This window comes from Ipomoea triloba, chromosome 4, assembly GCF_003576645.1.
Source record: "Ipomoea triloba cultivar NCNSP0323 chromosome 4, ASM357664v1".
In the NCBI taxonomy this organism is placed as follows: Eukaryota; Viridiplantae; Streptophyta; class Magnoliopsida; order Solanales; family Convolvulaceae; genus Ipomoea; species Ipomoea triloba.
The window spans coordinates 2,153,525-2,168,816 of record NC_044919.1 but is presented as its reverse complement, the minus strand read 5'-3'; the positions used below and the strand labels follow the sequence as shown (position 1 = coordinate 2,168,816).

The 15,292-nt window shown below is 37.3% G+C and overlaps 4 protein-coding genes across 7 annotated transcripts; 1 reads left to right on the top strand and 3 right to left on the bottom strand.

Moving 5' to 3' along the window:
• Nucleotides 1-2,569: 2,569 nt before the first annotated feature.
• LOC116015058 (thiamine pyrophosphokinase 1-like) lies at nt 2,570-5,325 on the top strand. The gene is made up of 6 exons (XM_031255056.1): nt 2,570-3,058; nt 3,180-3,276; nt 4,005-4,077; nt 4,226-4,324; nt 4,596-4,845; nt 4,945-5,325. Exons 1-6 carry the CDS (start codon nt 2,920-2,922, stop codon nt 5,061-5,063), a joined length of 777 nt encoding a protein of 258 aa, XP_031110916.1. The 5' UTR covers nt 2,570-2,919; the 3' UTR covers nt 5,064-5,325.
• A 634-nt stretch (nt 5,326-5,959) lies between these two features.
• Nucleotides 5,960-7,947, bottom strand: LOC116015464 (probable purine permease 11). 2 transcript variants are annotated; one of them, XM_031255537.1, is made up of 2 exons: nt 7,824-7,947; nt 5,960-7,173 (listed from the first exon to the last, which is right to left on the bottom strand). In XM_031255537.1, the coding sequence occupies exons 1-2, from the start codon at nt 7,828-7,830 to the stop codon at nt 6,083-6,085; spliced, it is 1,098 nt and encodes a 365-aa protein (XP_031111397.1). In that variant the 5' UTR covers nt 7,831-7,947; the 3' UTR covers nt 5,960-6,082. The 2 variants fall into 2 exon arrangements, with proteins under 2 accessions (XP_031111397.1, XP_031111396.1); XM_031255536.1 differs by having other exon boundaries at nt 5,960-7,176; nt 7,824-7,939.
• A 589-nt stretch (nt 7,948-8,536) lies between these two features.
• On the bottom strand, nt 8,537-10,963 carry LOC116016922 (probable purine permease 11). Of its 2 annotated transcripts, none has more exons than XM_031257381.1 (2): nt 10,827-10,963; nt 8,537-10,250 (listed from the first exon to the last, which is right to left on the bottom strand). In XM_031257381.1, the coding sequence occupies exons 1-2, from the start codon at nt 10,831-10,833 to the stop codon at nt 9,112-9,114; spliced, it is 1,146 nt and encodes a 381-aa protein (XP_031113241.1). In that variant the 5' UTR covers nt 10,834-10,963; the 3' UTR covers nt 8,537-9,111. The 2 variants fall into 2 exon arrangements, with proteins under 2 accessions (XP_031113241.1, XP_031113242.1); XM_031257382.1 differs by lacking the exon at nt 10,827-10,963 and adding an exon at nt 10,340-10,793.
• A 549-nt stretch (nt 10,964-11,512) lies between these two features.
• LOC116017913 (probable purine permease 11) lies at nt 11,513-14,098 on the bottom strand. 2 transcript variants are annotated; one of them, XM_031258582.1, is made up of 2 exons: nt 13,755-14,098; nt 11,513-12,815 (listed from the first exon to the last, which is right to left on the bottom strand). In XM_031258582.1, the coding sequence occupies exons 1-2, from the start codon at nt 13,759-13,761 to the stop codon at nt 11,713-11,715; spliced, it is 1,110 nt and encodes a 369-aa protein (XP_031114442.1). In that variant the 5' UTR covers nt 13,762-14,098; the 3' UTR covers nt 11,513-11,712. The 2 variants fall into 2 exon arrangements, with proteins under 2 accessions (XP_031114442.1, XP_031114443.1); XM_031258583.1 differs by having other exon boundaries at nt 11,513-12,812; nt 13,755-14,096.
• Between the last annotated feature and the right edge of the window lie 1,194 nt (nt 14,099-15,292).

Genomic DNA, 15,292 nt, shown 5'->3' with positions numbered 1-15,292 from the left:
TAGTTCATTCACCAACTATCCTAAACCACTAAATTAAAAAAATAACATTTATAAGAGTAAATTTAATTATTTGATTAAATATATTTTTCTGAATTCATTTTTTATATAATGGTTATTTGTGGATATAGAAAGTACAACTTTAATATGTGCTCTTAATTAAGGTATTTATTTGGTAACAAGACACCCATTACTAATACATAACCCTAAAACAATAAAAATGTTCAAACATGTTGAGTTAGACATGCAAGAAATAAAAAGAAAAAGACAATTGGAAGGAACTATGATTAGACTTTTGACAAACAATAAAATGTCACCATGACAACAGGTGGGTTTTCGGTTTTTTTTTTTTTTTTTTTTTTTTTTTTTTTTTTAACAATAATAAGAATTAATTCTAGAAATGGTTACTTAATTATTGGTATTTTCTAATTTGTATTTCTTACTTTCAATTTAAGCATAATTAGTGTCTTCGAATTATTAATTTTGTCCAAAATTGTATCATTCGTTAAAAAAAATTGTTTAGAAACAATCAAACCATCAATTATAAGGGATAGAAGTGTAGATCGAGCTTTTTTTTTTTTTTTTTTTTTTTTTTTTTTTTTTTTTTTTTTTTNTTTTTTTTTTTTTCTCTCTCTTCATATCAAGACCAAAACCTAGACTTCTAATTAAGTTTGAAGAAACCCTCGAAATATCATCTATATACACCCTATGCATTTTTTGCCGTCATAATTAAAACATCCCAAACAGATTTATTAATAGAAGCCCAAATTTGAAACAAAATTGACAATTTGAATTTCATCGCTTAAAATCAAATTAAAAATCACAAATAAAAATTATAAAACATAGATAGTTGAGGGACCTTTTGAAATTAACTCTAATAACAATAATTAACGAGTGGCTTTCGGCTTTTAGCCGTAAAATTAGTGAAAAGATGCCATGATTAAACCTTGATTATCTATATCAATTAGGGATTGATTGTTTGGAAGGAACAAAACTGGGACCAGTTTGGGTAATATTTGTTCAGAAGAAAGAAGTGATTAAGAGGATTTCAAGATTACTAACGAACTATATCCTTAATCTCCCCAAAATGTTAAAAACGAAAAACAAAATTGACACCTTCATCTCCCAACACCCCCACATTTTTTCCGGATTTGTGTCATTTGATTAGTGGGTAATTACATTTATTAGGAGCTAATAATATGTGGGAAATGGGAAACACAAAGGTGCCCAAAACATCTATCGCAGGTCTTGTTAGTACACTCCATCAATTCACATCTGCCATGTCCACCAAATATGTTCCAACATTGATATTATATGAGTGGGATAAATTTTATTTAGTGTGACATATTTTAATTAATATGATAGTTTGTTAATCATAATATGTTATGTTAGATGGGGTTTAGCTCACTAGGAACTCATCAATATTATGTATGGAAAGCAATAAAAAGTATTCCGATTATATGTATTGATGAAGCTTAGACGAGCTTGTTGAATTAGTAGGCGACGTTATAGATTCAATTCTAATTTGTAGTGATTCAAACATATTCTTAGAATCACATACTAATGCGATCTTTGGCACCTTACCAATATAAGCAACGTAACATTACTTTGCATTTTATGATTAATTAAATTTGAATTATTCTGTAAACATATAAAATCAGCTTAATACTAGCCCACGACCTTAGAGTTAAGTGGGGATGCCAAAAAAAAATAAAAAATGATGAGACATAGCACATTGTTACAGTGAGTAAAATTTTTATTTTATTATTTAATATGAATAGAGATTTCAGACGTTTAACAAATTCTCTCTGCCCCATATCAAGACATCCTCATTGATCATAAGACTAGTGTAAGACATCCTCATTGGTGTTCCTCGGTCTAGAGGACTCCCTTGCATTGCATAGTTTTGATTTTGTCTGAAATCTCTCCCCTCCTTTTGATCCAAAAAAACATATACCTAATACTATATATCTATTCAAATAATTTTGAAAATGATATATGCAATAAATGAATAATCGGATCAGTTAATGGGTCAATCATCCAACTAAATGGACCCGGATTTAGATTGAAGCAGGCCGGGGATCCAATTGGATCGTTTGAATGTTGGATAATATGGCCCAAATGTTTTTTACTAGCCCTATTTTGTCCTCAACGATTTTTTCTTTTAATATCATATTACATTGTAATAAAATGCAAAGAGTTAATATGGCTCAACTAGAGAGTTTAATTTACAAAGAGTCAATAATATCTCTACTGAGGCTCGAACTCATCTCTTTTATATAAAACTCACTAATTTTAGTTATTCTACCCATCCAAGCATCCACCAGCAACCAATAATTCAAACCAATTGAAAGTCAATTATTGCGTGTGACATATGGATTTAGCTTGGATCCAAGTAGGTAGATAGTAGGACAAACGTGAATCAATTGAGATAATATATGAATAGGTGGATATTAATTATTTGACGCTTCAAATTGGGTGAGGCTGAACACAACCAACCCAACCGACGTTGAATACTAACTTAAGTACTTAACGAATGTTTTGACTTGAACTAATGAATTGTTTTTGTTTCTAAAAAAATAAATAAAAAAAAAATCTTTTCGGTTATCAATTTCAGATTTTCCCAGCAACAATTCTTGGAAACCACATGCTGTGTTTGGGGAATGGGGATATTGTAGTGTGTAAGTAACTGTGTATGTCTATGGAGTCAATGGCGGCCGGCCGGCGGTGTTCCACAATTTTAACGCACTTTTATCTTCCTCGGAATTGTCTGGCCGACACGGTTTTGATTGTTTATCAGAAACAATGATAATTTTGTCGTTGACTAACGACCCAACCGCCATTTTAATGTTGTGTTTCCACCTCCCTTAACCCATTTTCTCCGGCGACTAGCGGTTTAACTGCTCCGGCGAAACCGTGCAAATGGGGCTAATGACTCATTCATCCTCCTTCCTCCTCCCGACCGTTCCCGCCGCCGCCGACAACGGCCCTGCTCCCACGTACGCGCTTGTCGTCCTCAACCAAAGCCTCCCTCGATTCACTCATTTGTTATGGAAGCACGGTAATTTTTCTCTTCTCCTTCTGCTTTATCCTCTGCTACTACGTGCAATTGCGCGTTCTTGTGTTCAAGGTTGCGGTTTTTTTCTGAGCATGGCGTCGTGGATTGTTGTTGTGTGGCGCAGCTCGGCTTCGTGTTTGCGCTGACGGGGGTGCAAATAGGGTGTTTGATGAATTGCCGCAGTTGTTTCCCGATGAAGATGCCTCTGATGTTCGTAAAAGGTTTGGCTTTTTTGCTCAATATAATGCGATTTATACCACTTTTAGTACAATTCCGAGTGTTTGGAGTTTAAAGTCAGCCATTTTCTTGGTGATGTTAACTTGAATTTGTTGTCATGTGTGCTTTATATGTGCTAAGGAGATAGAGACCAGACTACAAGAAACATGATCTTTTTTTTTTTTTTTGTGTCTAGCTTATGCTGGACTAGACTAGTCCTAAGCCTCAGAGTCTCTGCCCAAGAGTCGTTGGGAGGTAAATCGCGAGTTGTCCAAATAGCCTCCCAGTCATATCTTTATGCATATTGCACTTGTTTGGGCAGAATCGTTGGGAGAGGTAAATCGCGAGTTGTCCCAGTAAGATCTTTATGCATATTGCACTTGTGTGGGCAGAGTTGTTGGGAGAGGTAAATCGCGAGACGTGAGTTGACCAAATAGCCTCCCAGTAAGATCTTTATGCATATTGCACTTGTGTGCTTTTAGAGTCTTGCTTTTCACGTGTTTTTTTGGCTTTATTGGCAATGGAATCAAAGAGAGAAATATGTCTACTGGAGATGCTTTTGGCTTCTAGCTGTTTGTTGACCTCTGTTGAAAGTGTTTAGCCCATATTTGGGTATCCAAACTAGGCCCCAAATTCCCCAGAAACCATAGACTTTGATGCCTTTTTCTTTATTGTAGCTTTCTTGTTTCTTAGTGCATTTTGCATTTGCACTAGATCACAGCCTTCGTTGCAGGTACACACCTGATGTCATAAAAGGGGATCTGGACTCGATCCGAAGTGAAGTTCAAGAGTTTTATACTGGCCTTGTAAGCTTGCAGAGTTACTCTTCTGGCACATTGTTTGTTGCATAGGACCATAGATGTGTTTATCTGTCTTAGGCAATATCCAAGATTTCCGTAATGCTTTCTACCTTTTGTTCATGTTGATGATGCGGAGTTTTCTGAGTCGATGCAGGGATCGAAGGTTGTTGATGAATCTCATGATCAGGACACCACTGATATGCATAAATGCATTGCTTACATTCGCGACTTACCTGAACTGGAAACCCCGAATGTAAGTTCAGTCTCTCTTAAGTTCCATAATCTATAGCCATAACAGAAACCCTAATGCTATGTATACTAGACAACAGAGAAATCAATCTTTTCTTCGAATTAATCGATTAGTTTCCCTCCACCTACCTTTGATCCTTTTTAGGATTGGTAGAATGTTTGTTGTTCAGATGCAACTTTATATTTTACATCCATGGAACAAAAGTGTCTCTTTTGAGCGATTTATCGACATCAAGTTAACTGTAGCATTGATCTCGATTTCTATGTCACTGTAGTTATGCATTCTTGTTGTTGGAGCACTTGGTGGAAGGTTTGATCATGAGATGGGAAACATCAACGCCCTCTGTCATTTCGCAACCACGCGAATAATTCTCCTGTCCGATGATTGCCTCGTCCAACTTCTTCCAAAAACCCATCATCACGAGATCCATATCCACCACTCTGTCGAAGGCCCACACTGCGGCCTCATTCCCATTGGATCGCCTTCCGGGAGCACCACAACCACTGGGCTCAAGTGGAATCTAGGTGAGCAATGAGTATGCTTAAGACAAGACCTTTTGCCACTGTTCCCTTTAGTGCAAACCCACAATGAAGAGTCCGAGTTTTGTCATTTTGTGTTCTCAGATAATACTGAAATGAGGTTTGGAGGTTTAGTCAGCACATCAAATATTGTCCAAGAATCAGTGGTAACAGTGCAATCTGACACTGATCTTCTCTGGACAATCTCTCTCAAAAAGGCATGAGGTATAGTATCTATACCATAGAAATGGCAACATCTTATTAGTTTTGCTGTAGAAATTACTAGAGATGCAACATATTTGTCACAGGTTTCTTGTCCTTTGGGTTTGTTCTTGATTTTGGTTGTTGATTTGCAGTAGTATTTAGTATGCCACAAATCATAGTAAAAGAAAGAAATTGTTAAATCTCCTGTAATAAATTAATTGTTATTACATATTACAATTCCGTGCAACGGGCTTGAATGAGAACGTGCTATCAAGAATCAAACCTGCGACTTTTTTTTTTAGTATAAGAATCATGCTCTACTCAATCAGTCATTCTTTTCATGGCAAAATTTATTATTTTTCAAAATGTTTATGAGGCGGTCCACGTTTATTTTATTACGGAGTATATTTCTAGGGGTAAAAAGACTAAATTTACAGATTGATGAAGAAATATCTAGCCAGATCACAAGGCATGAGTCAAATTTTCATGCCAGTGAGTTGAAAATGATAACTTAACCTATGAAATGAGCAATGAATATATACACTACAAGATCCCCACTACCAACTTGTACAGATAGATACAACACAGCATCTCCACTACCAGAACAGATAGAGAAATGAGCAATAAACCAAATGAAGTTTATCTATCTACTACTAATCATATCATGATATCATTCTCATTTACATTCAAATAAATAAACCATATGAGCAATCTCAACTAAATTGATTAAACAATTGACTTGGTAACTACAAAATTTTAAGTTCGGTGGGACTCATCTATTAGCTTTCTTAGTTCGAGCCGGTCAACTATGTGCAATCTAGCTTGATTTACCCCTTTGTAATCCTTTTGCCGACTAGGATCACAATGCAGACTTTACTCAGAAGTCAGAACACACATTCAAGTAGCAGCAACACGCTTTCCAGTCAATTAAGCATGTATAAATTGTATATATTTCAAATATTCAACAAAACAGGAAGCTTGATGATACCAATGAGTTTCTATGCAGTAACTTTATATTGCTTGACCTAAACAAAGATGACTAACAAGAAGAAACATTAGGAGTATGAATAGAAGCAAAATGTGTTCTTCTTGCCTTGAGATCATCCAGGTAGTTCTGATATATGTAATTTCCAAAACCCCAAATTGCCATTAGCAAGGCAATCATCTTGACACCATTCATCTTGTCGTGCAAGATGATCACCGAGGCGATGGGAGTAACCGCCAAAGAGAGTGTGCTGATAACATTGGAGAATAGCGACGACACCACAAATATTAAACCAACGACGCCAACAGCACAAACCTGCCATCCCACTGCTGTCCATACCAATACCTGCACATAGGCTGCTTTGCCTGTAGCGAAACCCTGCATTTCTCCCGACAGAGTCCTCCATTCCCCGCTTGCAAACAGTCCAATGGTGGAGACACCCGAGGCCACGAGTGATGTAAATATTTGCATTTCCAAAACCACAGAAAACGTTTCTTTCTTTATGACTTTCTGAAATGAAAGCTGCATCAGTGAAAGTATGAGCGAGTACAGTCCAGAAGCTACAATAGCAGCTATAATTCCAAATATATATTTCCTCGTAGTGACACCTGGAGGCTTATCAGAGTCCTCGTTGATCGCAAGCAGAGAAGCAGCTAATGTAAGGGCAATCACAGAGTTGAAAATCAATGCTGTAAACTTTTGACTGTTAATGAAGAAAGAAAAAATTGCATTAAAGACTAGCTGCGTTGCACATATGAGGGAATAGGTCGAGGCTGAGAGGTACAACAGTGCTACGGAATATAGCATGTTATCCCCGGCAATTATGACCCCAAGCAAGACATAGATTACGGTAACTTTGATGATAGAAGGCGAAGGCGGAGGCTGGTTTGGTGAATCTGTGTGTTCTTTGGGAGATGGAATAAGAAAATAAGGAATGAAAAGAACAGGGAAACCAGCTGTTTGAACAAGAGTGGCCATCCATTTACTATTTCCACCATTATCATAGTAAATTCTTCCAAGAATAATAGCAGCTGCCTGACCCACAACAAGAAAAATCACATTAAGAGCCAATAGGATCCAAAAGTTCATCTGTTTGCGCTTCATAACAGGGTTCGGGTGCCTGCCATTTGAATAACCTTCATTGTCTGCTATGAATCAATACAATACAGATGGTAAGCAATTCAGCATGAATTAAAAAAAAAAAAAAAAAAAAAAAAAAAAAAAAAAACTTGCATCATCAATACTCATTGAACAAGTAGATTCCTCTTTTCCCCTTTTCCCAAAAACTAAGCAATTTCACATTTTCACTATGAGGTAATATTGAGAATGGGAATCAAATTCTCGAGCAAGATCATTCCGGCACTTCATATGAACTTAAAGATATCCACAGCACACATAATCATTCCAAACGCAACCACCTCAAAACTATCAACAATTTATGCATTAATCATCATATTTTTCACCAATAGGAAGTGATAAGAATCCAGCAAATATATAATCTTTGTGTTAAACCTACACTTCTAAACTAACTTTTGTGTTGTGTTGTGTTGTAGTTATGCTCTGAGTTCGTATCAATCTAAACCTCTAGTCGCTAAAGCAATGTATTAACAAGATTATCACTCCTAAACCTAAACTCAAAAGAAATATAACATATACTATTGATAAAATCTCCAAAATTTCGAATTCAATCCATATATATATAAATATATAACAAAACAAAAGAAAAGCCAATAAGATCATTTCTCAATCCGAGGCGATACACTGATATAGATAGAGGGAGAGAGGAGAGAGAGACCTGCCATGGAGGAGGGATGTAGTCCGTACAAGGAAAGCGTAAAGAGGCGGCAGAGATGGAGAAGAATCACAGTGAAGAGTTAAGGAGGCAAGTAGCCAACTTGCAGTGCAGTGTAGAGTGTTCATTCAGTGCTGATTAACCGCCTCGCCTCCTACGTAAGGCCATAAGGCAAATTATTCTGTGGACCCGGGCCCACCTTGTAATGTGGGAGCGGACAAGGTGAACCCAAATTTAAAAATACACAATTTATTTATTGTATGTTTATAATTTTATATACTGAATGTTTACAATTTTATATACTGAATATTACAATTTTTTATATACTGAATATTACAATTTACATACTAAACGTTTACAATTTAAATTTTCAACATTCAGTATATAAATTGTGTACTTTGACCCGAGTCTATCTTGTAAGGTGGACCCGAATCAATGGCATAATTGTTCCGTACATAATGTATTAATTGAATTGAAATTTACTGTTATACTATTTTGGAAATATTACTAAAGTGGTAAGCCTTTTTTATCAGATTATTTGCTTTGCATAATTTGAGGTTATTCAAAAATGTAAAGTTCAGTTTGCACTCGAAAATGACACAGGAAGAAAAAGTTTGTTACGTGAAGCAAAAGTTGGTCTATGGTTTATAACTTATAAGGAAAAAAATGATTGAATTAATTAATTCGAGCGGTCCGAATTAACTAAGTCTGAAATAGAGAATATGAACGAATGAATTGTAGTAATATTCTTATGGATTAATTCTAGAGTATTACAATGCTTCGTGTAATGGATTTGAACATTATCATATCTTAGCCTAGATGAAGCTAATTTATACAAAGCTAAATCCCAACAAACTTCCTAAAAATAAGATAGGCCGTGAGACCAAGTCAAGGCCTATCGACCCATGCCCGAAGACAGGCTTCGGCGCTGCTAGTGGTTGCCGATCTCGGGGTCCTACCTCGAAGGCCCGCCCCGGGGTCCTTTGCCCCTTGCCCGTGGGTCCCACAAGCCGTGCTCCCGTCCTTCACACCTTGCCAACTATAGGATCTCCACTACCAGCCCGCCCCGGGGTCCTTTGCCCCTTGCCCGTGGGTCCCCCAAGCCGTGCTCCCGTCCTTCACACCTTGCCAACTATAGGATCTCCACTACCAGCTTGAGTGCAAAAGGCGAAATTTCCCGCTTCGGGTGCCTCACACCCCGTCCCAACAGGATTTGTGGTGGACTACCAACTTGAATAGATGGATGGATAGATATATACAACTTGAGTAGATAGATACAATAAACAATGAGTTAAACAAAGCTATACACTACAGCATCTCCACTACCAGATGAACCATTAGTTGCAGTATCAGCAGAAGCAATATGTGTTTTTCTTGCCTTGAGATCATCATCCAGGTAGTTCTGATATATGTAATTCCCAGAACCCCACATTGCCATTAGCAACGCAATTATCTTGACGCCATTCATCTTGTCGTGCAGGACGATCACCGAAGCGACGGGAGTAACAGCCAACGAGAGCGTGCTGATAACATTGCAGAACAGCGACGACACCACAAAGATTAAACCTACGACGCCAACAGCACAAACCTGCCATCCTAAACTCGTCCATACCAACACCTGCACGTATCCCACTTTTCCTGCAGCGAAAGCGTGCATTTCTCCCGACAAAGTCCTCCATTCCCCGCTACCAAACAGCCCGATGGTGGAGATGCCAGCGGCCACCACAGATACGAATATTTGCATCTCCAGAACCACATGAAACGTTTCTTTCTTTATAACTTTCTGAAATGAAAGCTGCATCAGTGAGAGTATGAGGGAGTACAACGCAGAATCTGCTGTAGCAATTATAATTCCAAACATATATTTCCACCTAGTGACACCCGAGGGCTTATCAGAGTCCTCGTTTATGGCTAGCAGAGAAGCAGCTAATGTTAGGGCAATCACGGAGTTAAAAATCAACGTGGTAAATTTTTGACCATTAATGAAGAAAGAAAAAACTGCATTAAAGGCTAGCTGCGTTGCACATATGAGGGAATAGGTCGATGCCGAGAGGTACAACAAAGCAACAGAATACAGCATATTCTCCCCGGCTGTCAGGGCACCAAGTAAGAAATAGATAATCGTAACTTTGATCATAGGAGGCGGAGGCGGAGGCGGAGGTTGGTTAGATGAATCTGAGTGTTGTTTGGGCAACGGTATAAGAAAATAAGGAATCAAAAGAACAGGGAAACCAGCTGATTGAACAAGAGTGGACATCCATTTACTTTTTCCACCATTATCATAGTAAATTCTTCCAAGAATAATACCGCCCCCCTGACCAGCAAGAAGGAAAACAATATTAAGAGCTGATAGGAGCCAAAAGTGGAAGCGTCGTTTGAGCTGCATTTCTGAACCACCACCTTCTTTCACCAAGAATGGTGTTTCATTTTCTGCTATGAATTAACACAGATGGTAAACAATTCAGCAGGAAATCATGAAAAATATGCAGCAGAATCAGATCCCACAAAAGAACTTTTACCTGCCTACCAATACAATATAGAAATCAATCGGGTAACAACCCAGCCAAGTTAGTCAGACTGTTGAGGAGTAGCTACACAATTACAAGTTCAACTCCCAACTGGAGCTACCTATTGACCTTGAGCCGATCAACTATGACTAACCTGGTTGACCTCTTCAAAGTCAGGTTTACTCAGTGCACACTCTCGAGTAGTGACCGGAGGTTTTTTTCGTCACTAAAAAAATATAGAGGTCAATGAAAACTAAACTAGCTAGCATAAGCAAACACCAATAGAAATACACAAGCTGAACTACCAAAAGCAATACATTAACAAGATCATTACTCTGCCAGGCTAAACCCTAGAGCAATGTAATAAAAAAAAAAAAAAAATTCTCCAAGATTTCGAATTCAATCCATACAAAATTAAAAACGTAACCCTAAAGATCCTTTCTCAATTCTCAATTAGAAGTGATACAGTCATATATAGGGAAGGAGAGAGGAGACAGACCTGACATGGAGGGATGTAGTCCGTCCAAGGAAAGCGTGAAGATGCAGCAGAGATTGTGAGATATGAAAATGGAATCACAGTGAAGAGTAAAGGTGCCAACTTGAATGGGAATATATTCAAGTTAGGGATTCTTCATTCTTGTCGGCATGTGTTTGTAGGAATATATTCAAGTTAGTATATCACATTTTCTTTTTGTCAGTTTTTTTTTTTTAAAAAAAAAATTCAATTCAATAGGTTCCGTTTACACCAGGTTAATTTTAAATTTTTTGAAAAAAAGAATTACTAAAAAAATAAGTCGTGAGTCGTCCAAATAGTGTGACATGATATTTCTATAGGGCCAATTTGTTAAGTTGTGTTTATTAATTTTGCGTTATAGAATTGATTTTCTTATTGAATTCTGTTATACTAATCTTTAAGTTCACAATCTGTTTTAGTCAACTGTGACACCCCTAATCATGCAATGAATTAAATTAATTTAATCCCCACTACCAACTTGAATAGATGCAATAAGCAATTGGAGCCTCCAACCAAGTTGAAGAACAACCTATTAATCTTCTTAGTTTGAGTCAATTAAGTTCCTGAGTTCGATTCTTGTCAATGCCCTCTTGATCGAGTCGATTTTGAGGGTGTTGACAAGAATCAAACTGATAAGTTGTCAACACCTTCTTGGCCTAAATCAAATGATGTGAATGGAAGTATAAACTTTATATATTCATGTATTCAACAAAACTGGAAACTTGATGCTGACAACAAGCTTCTTTTGCTTCTACTCATCAAGTTCAAATGTAGTCTTTCCAAATATACTGTTCAGAAAAGTTGGATTTCAGAACAATGAGCTCCTATGCAGTATTTCTCTACATTCTTTGACCTATCTATCCAATGATGACTAACAATTAGTTGCAGTATCAGCAGAAGCAATTTGTCTTTTTCTTGCCTTGAGATCATCCAGGTAGTTCTGATATATGTAATTCCCAAAACCCCAGGTTGCTGTTAGCAAGGCGATTATCTTGACCCCATTCATCGTGTCGTGCAGGATGATCACCGAAGCAATGGGAGTAACGGCCAACGAGAGCGTGCTTATAACATTGGAGAACAGCGAGGACACCACAAAAATTAAACCCACGACGCCAACTGCAGCAATCTGCCATCCCACGGCTGTCCATACCAAAATCTGCACATAGGCGGCTTTTCCTGTGGTGAAAGCCTGCATTTCTCCCGACAGAGTCCTCCATTCCCCGCTTGCAAACAGCCCGATGACGGAGATACCAGTGGCCACGACTGATGTGTATATTTGCATTTCCAGAACCACAGAAAACGTTTCTTTCTTTATAACTTTCTGAAACGAGAGTTGCATCAGCGAAAGTATGAGGGAGTACAGTGCAGAAGCTACAGTAGCCGCTATAATTCCGAGAATATATTTCCAGCTAGTGACACCCGGAGGCTTATCAGAGTCCTCGTTAATGGCAAGGAGAGCAGCAGATAATGTAAGGGCAATCACGGAGTTGAAAATCAACGATGTAAATTTTTGACTATTAATGAAGAAAGAAAATATTGCATTAAAGACTAGCTGTGTTGCACATATGAGGGAATAGGTCGAGGCTGAGAGGTACAACAATGCAATGGAATATAGCATGTTATCCCCGGCAATGAGGGCACCGAGAAAGAAATAGATAACGGTAACTTTGATGATAGAAGGCGGGGGTGGAGGTCGGTTTGATGAATCTGATAGTTCTTTGGGAGAAGGGATAAGAAAATAAGGAATGAAAAGAATAGGGAAACCAGCAGTTTGGACAAGAGTGGCTAACCATTTACTATTTCCACCTTTATCATAGTAAATTCTTCCAAGAATAATAGCAGCCGCCTGACCCACTAGAAGGAAAACCGCATTAAGAGCCAATAGCAGCCAAAAGTCGAAGCGTTTGAGTTTCATAAGCGGGTTATGTGTGTTTGAATCATCTTCTTTCACCAAAATTGGCGTTTCATTATCTGCTACAAATCAAGACAGATGGTAACCAATTCAGCAGGAAATCATAAAGCAGCAGAATTAGATTCTGCAAAAGCATTTCCACCCATTTACCTATGCAACAGAGATTAATGAAAACTAGCATGAACAAAACCAATAGAAAACACACAAGCTGAACTCCCAAGTCCCAACATTGAGCTAAAATGAAACAAACAATGGGAAACAACCCAGCCAAGTTGGTCAGGCAATTGACTTGGAAATTACAATGTTACAAGTTCAACATACAACGCCTTCCGTTTGAGCCGGTAAGGGGCAACCTATGCTGGTTTACCTCCTTGTTGTCATTTATTACCTAGGATGACAAACAAAGTGCACACCCTGGTATAGTGACTTAAGGTTTCCTGGTAACTCAAAAAAAAAAAAAACAACAACAACAACACTTGCATCTTCAATAAACTGTAGCACAAGTAGATTCATTTTCCCCCTTCTGCAGAAACTATCTAAATTGCAATTCCACTATGAGGTAATACTGGGAATGGGAATCAAAATCTTTAGCAAGATCATTCCTTTATAAGATTTCAACAACATTCACAGCACATCGATCATTCCAAACGCAACTAACTAAAAAAAATCCACAATTTATGCATTAATTTGGTTTAGCTTCTATCCAAAACACAAACATGGTCACCCCATTTCCACCAGCAGACACTAGATGTATAACCTAAAATTCAACCCAAAAACAGAAAAAGCTGGTGTAGAAAAGTACACCCGTAGTGGGTAAAACAATATATTAACAAGATCATCACTCACCAAGCTAAACTCCAAAGCAAATATAATAGAAAAACACATATACTATAAATAAAATTTCCAAGATTTCGAGCGCAACCACAAAAATTAAACAATTTTTTTTTAAGTGATAAGATCCTTTATACACTCATATACAGATAGGGCGAGAGGAAACAGACCTGCCATGGGAGGATGTAGCCCTTACAAGGAAAGCGTAAAGAGTAGGCAGAGATTGACGATGAAAGGAGAGGGAGAAGCAAAGAAGAAGCGATGGTACTGGCAATCTGGCATACGCTTACAGTGATGCCGAAGGGCGAATGATGAACACAAAAACACCAGGCCGCTCAATTCATATAGATTTCCATCATCGGGCAGAGCCGCAGAGATTGAGATATATGGAAACCAAGATTAAAGAGCCTATTATTAGCGGAGAAATTATATGGGAATAAAAAAATTGGAATTTCAACGAAGAAGAAGCCACCATGTCATTTTTGCAATTTACAATAGACAACTTGTTGGGAGGTAGAAGCAAAGAAGGACAAGTGATGGTACACAAATTCCTGTTGAGATATTCTTGCCGGGCAAATTATTCTGCAAGTCCACATTGCAATGTGAACAGAATTAAAAAAAATACACAATTTATGTACTGAATATTCATAATTTAAATTGTGAACATTTAATATATAAATTGTGTATTTTGATTTAGGTCCATATTGCAAAGTGGATCCGTTTTCATGGCAACCCTTGTATTTAATTTTTTAATCAAATAATCTTGTGGTCTAAAGTGACTCTCAAATTACAGAGATTACATTGTAACAGAGATTACATTGTAACTCATAGTATTCAAAAAGAAATATGAGTATAATCTTTTAATATTTACTATACTAATAAGAGTCAAAGAAAGTTATGCCTATAATGGGTAAAAAATAGCGGTCAAATTATTATCTTACATTTATAAACTTTGAATTACCTATTTAAATAAAAAAATTCAACATTCAGTTACATATGCATGAACATCTCCTATATAACCTTGCATTGATATACTTTGAAATGCTTATTTAATAATAAACATGACATTATCTCATTCACGCAATGCGCGTGAGAAACTAGTACATATATAAGATCCGTCAAATTGTCAATACTTTCATCAAGCAAAATAGGTTAAATAAATATGGATTGTGTCAGAAATTTTTACAGTTGTTACCTATAAATGATTTTTTTTTCAATTCGGAAATAACTAATAGAGAATAATTCATAAATATAAATAGTTTTCATTTAAAAAATAAAAAATAAAAGTGGCTAATAAGTAGTAGTAATTGGTAAGGGTGGGGAGCATTTTCTAATAAATATATATAGGGGCTTACGAAGATAAATAAATTGCGCGTCAACTCCTTCAAGGTTAGACAATGATTGATGGAAACGTGTAGAGCTTAAAATCGAACACATAGGACAAAATAGGGGGAATAGGGTTAACGATGTGGGCGTTTGGGTGAATGAATCTTGGACTTGAATGTGTGGACTATGGAGTTGGCTGCAAAAGTAGAAAGGAGCACTTTAGAATCATGTGAAGAACTCATCTTTTTGGCCATAAGCAAAGAGCAAATGTTCCGCACGGATCAAATTAGATTTATTACCAGCACACTACTTTTGGAGCTCAGAAAATGCTACATCAAAGCTGCCTTGGTCAATATGAGCAACCAAAGCGGGAGGGGGGGGG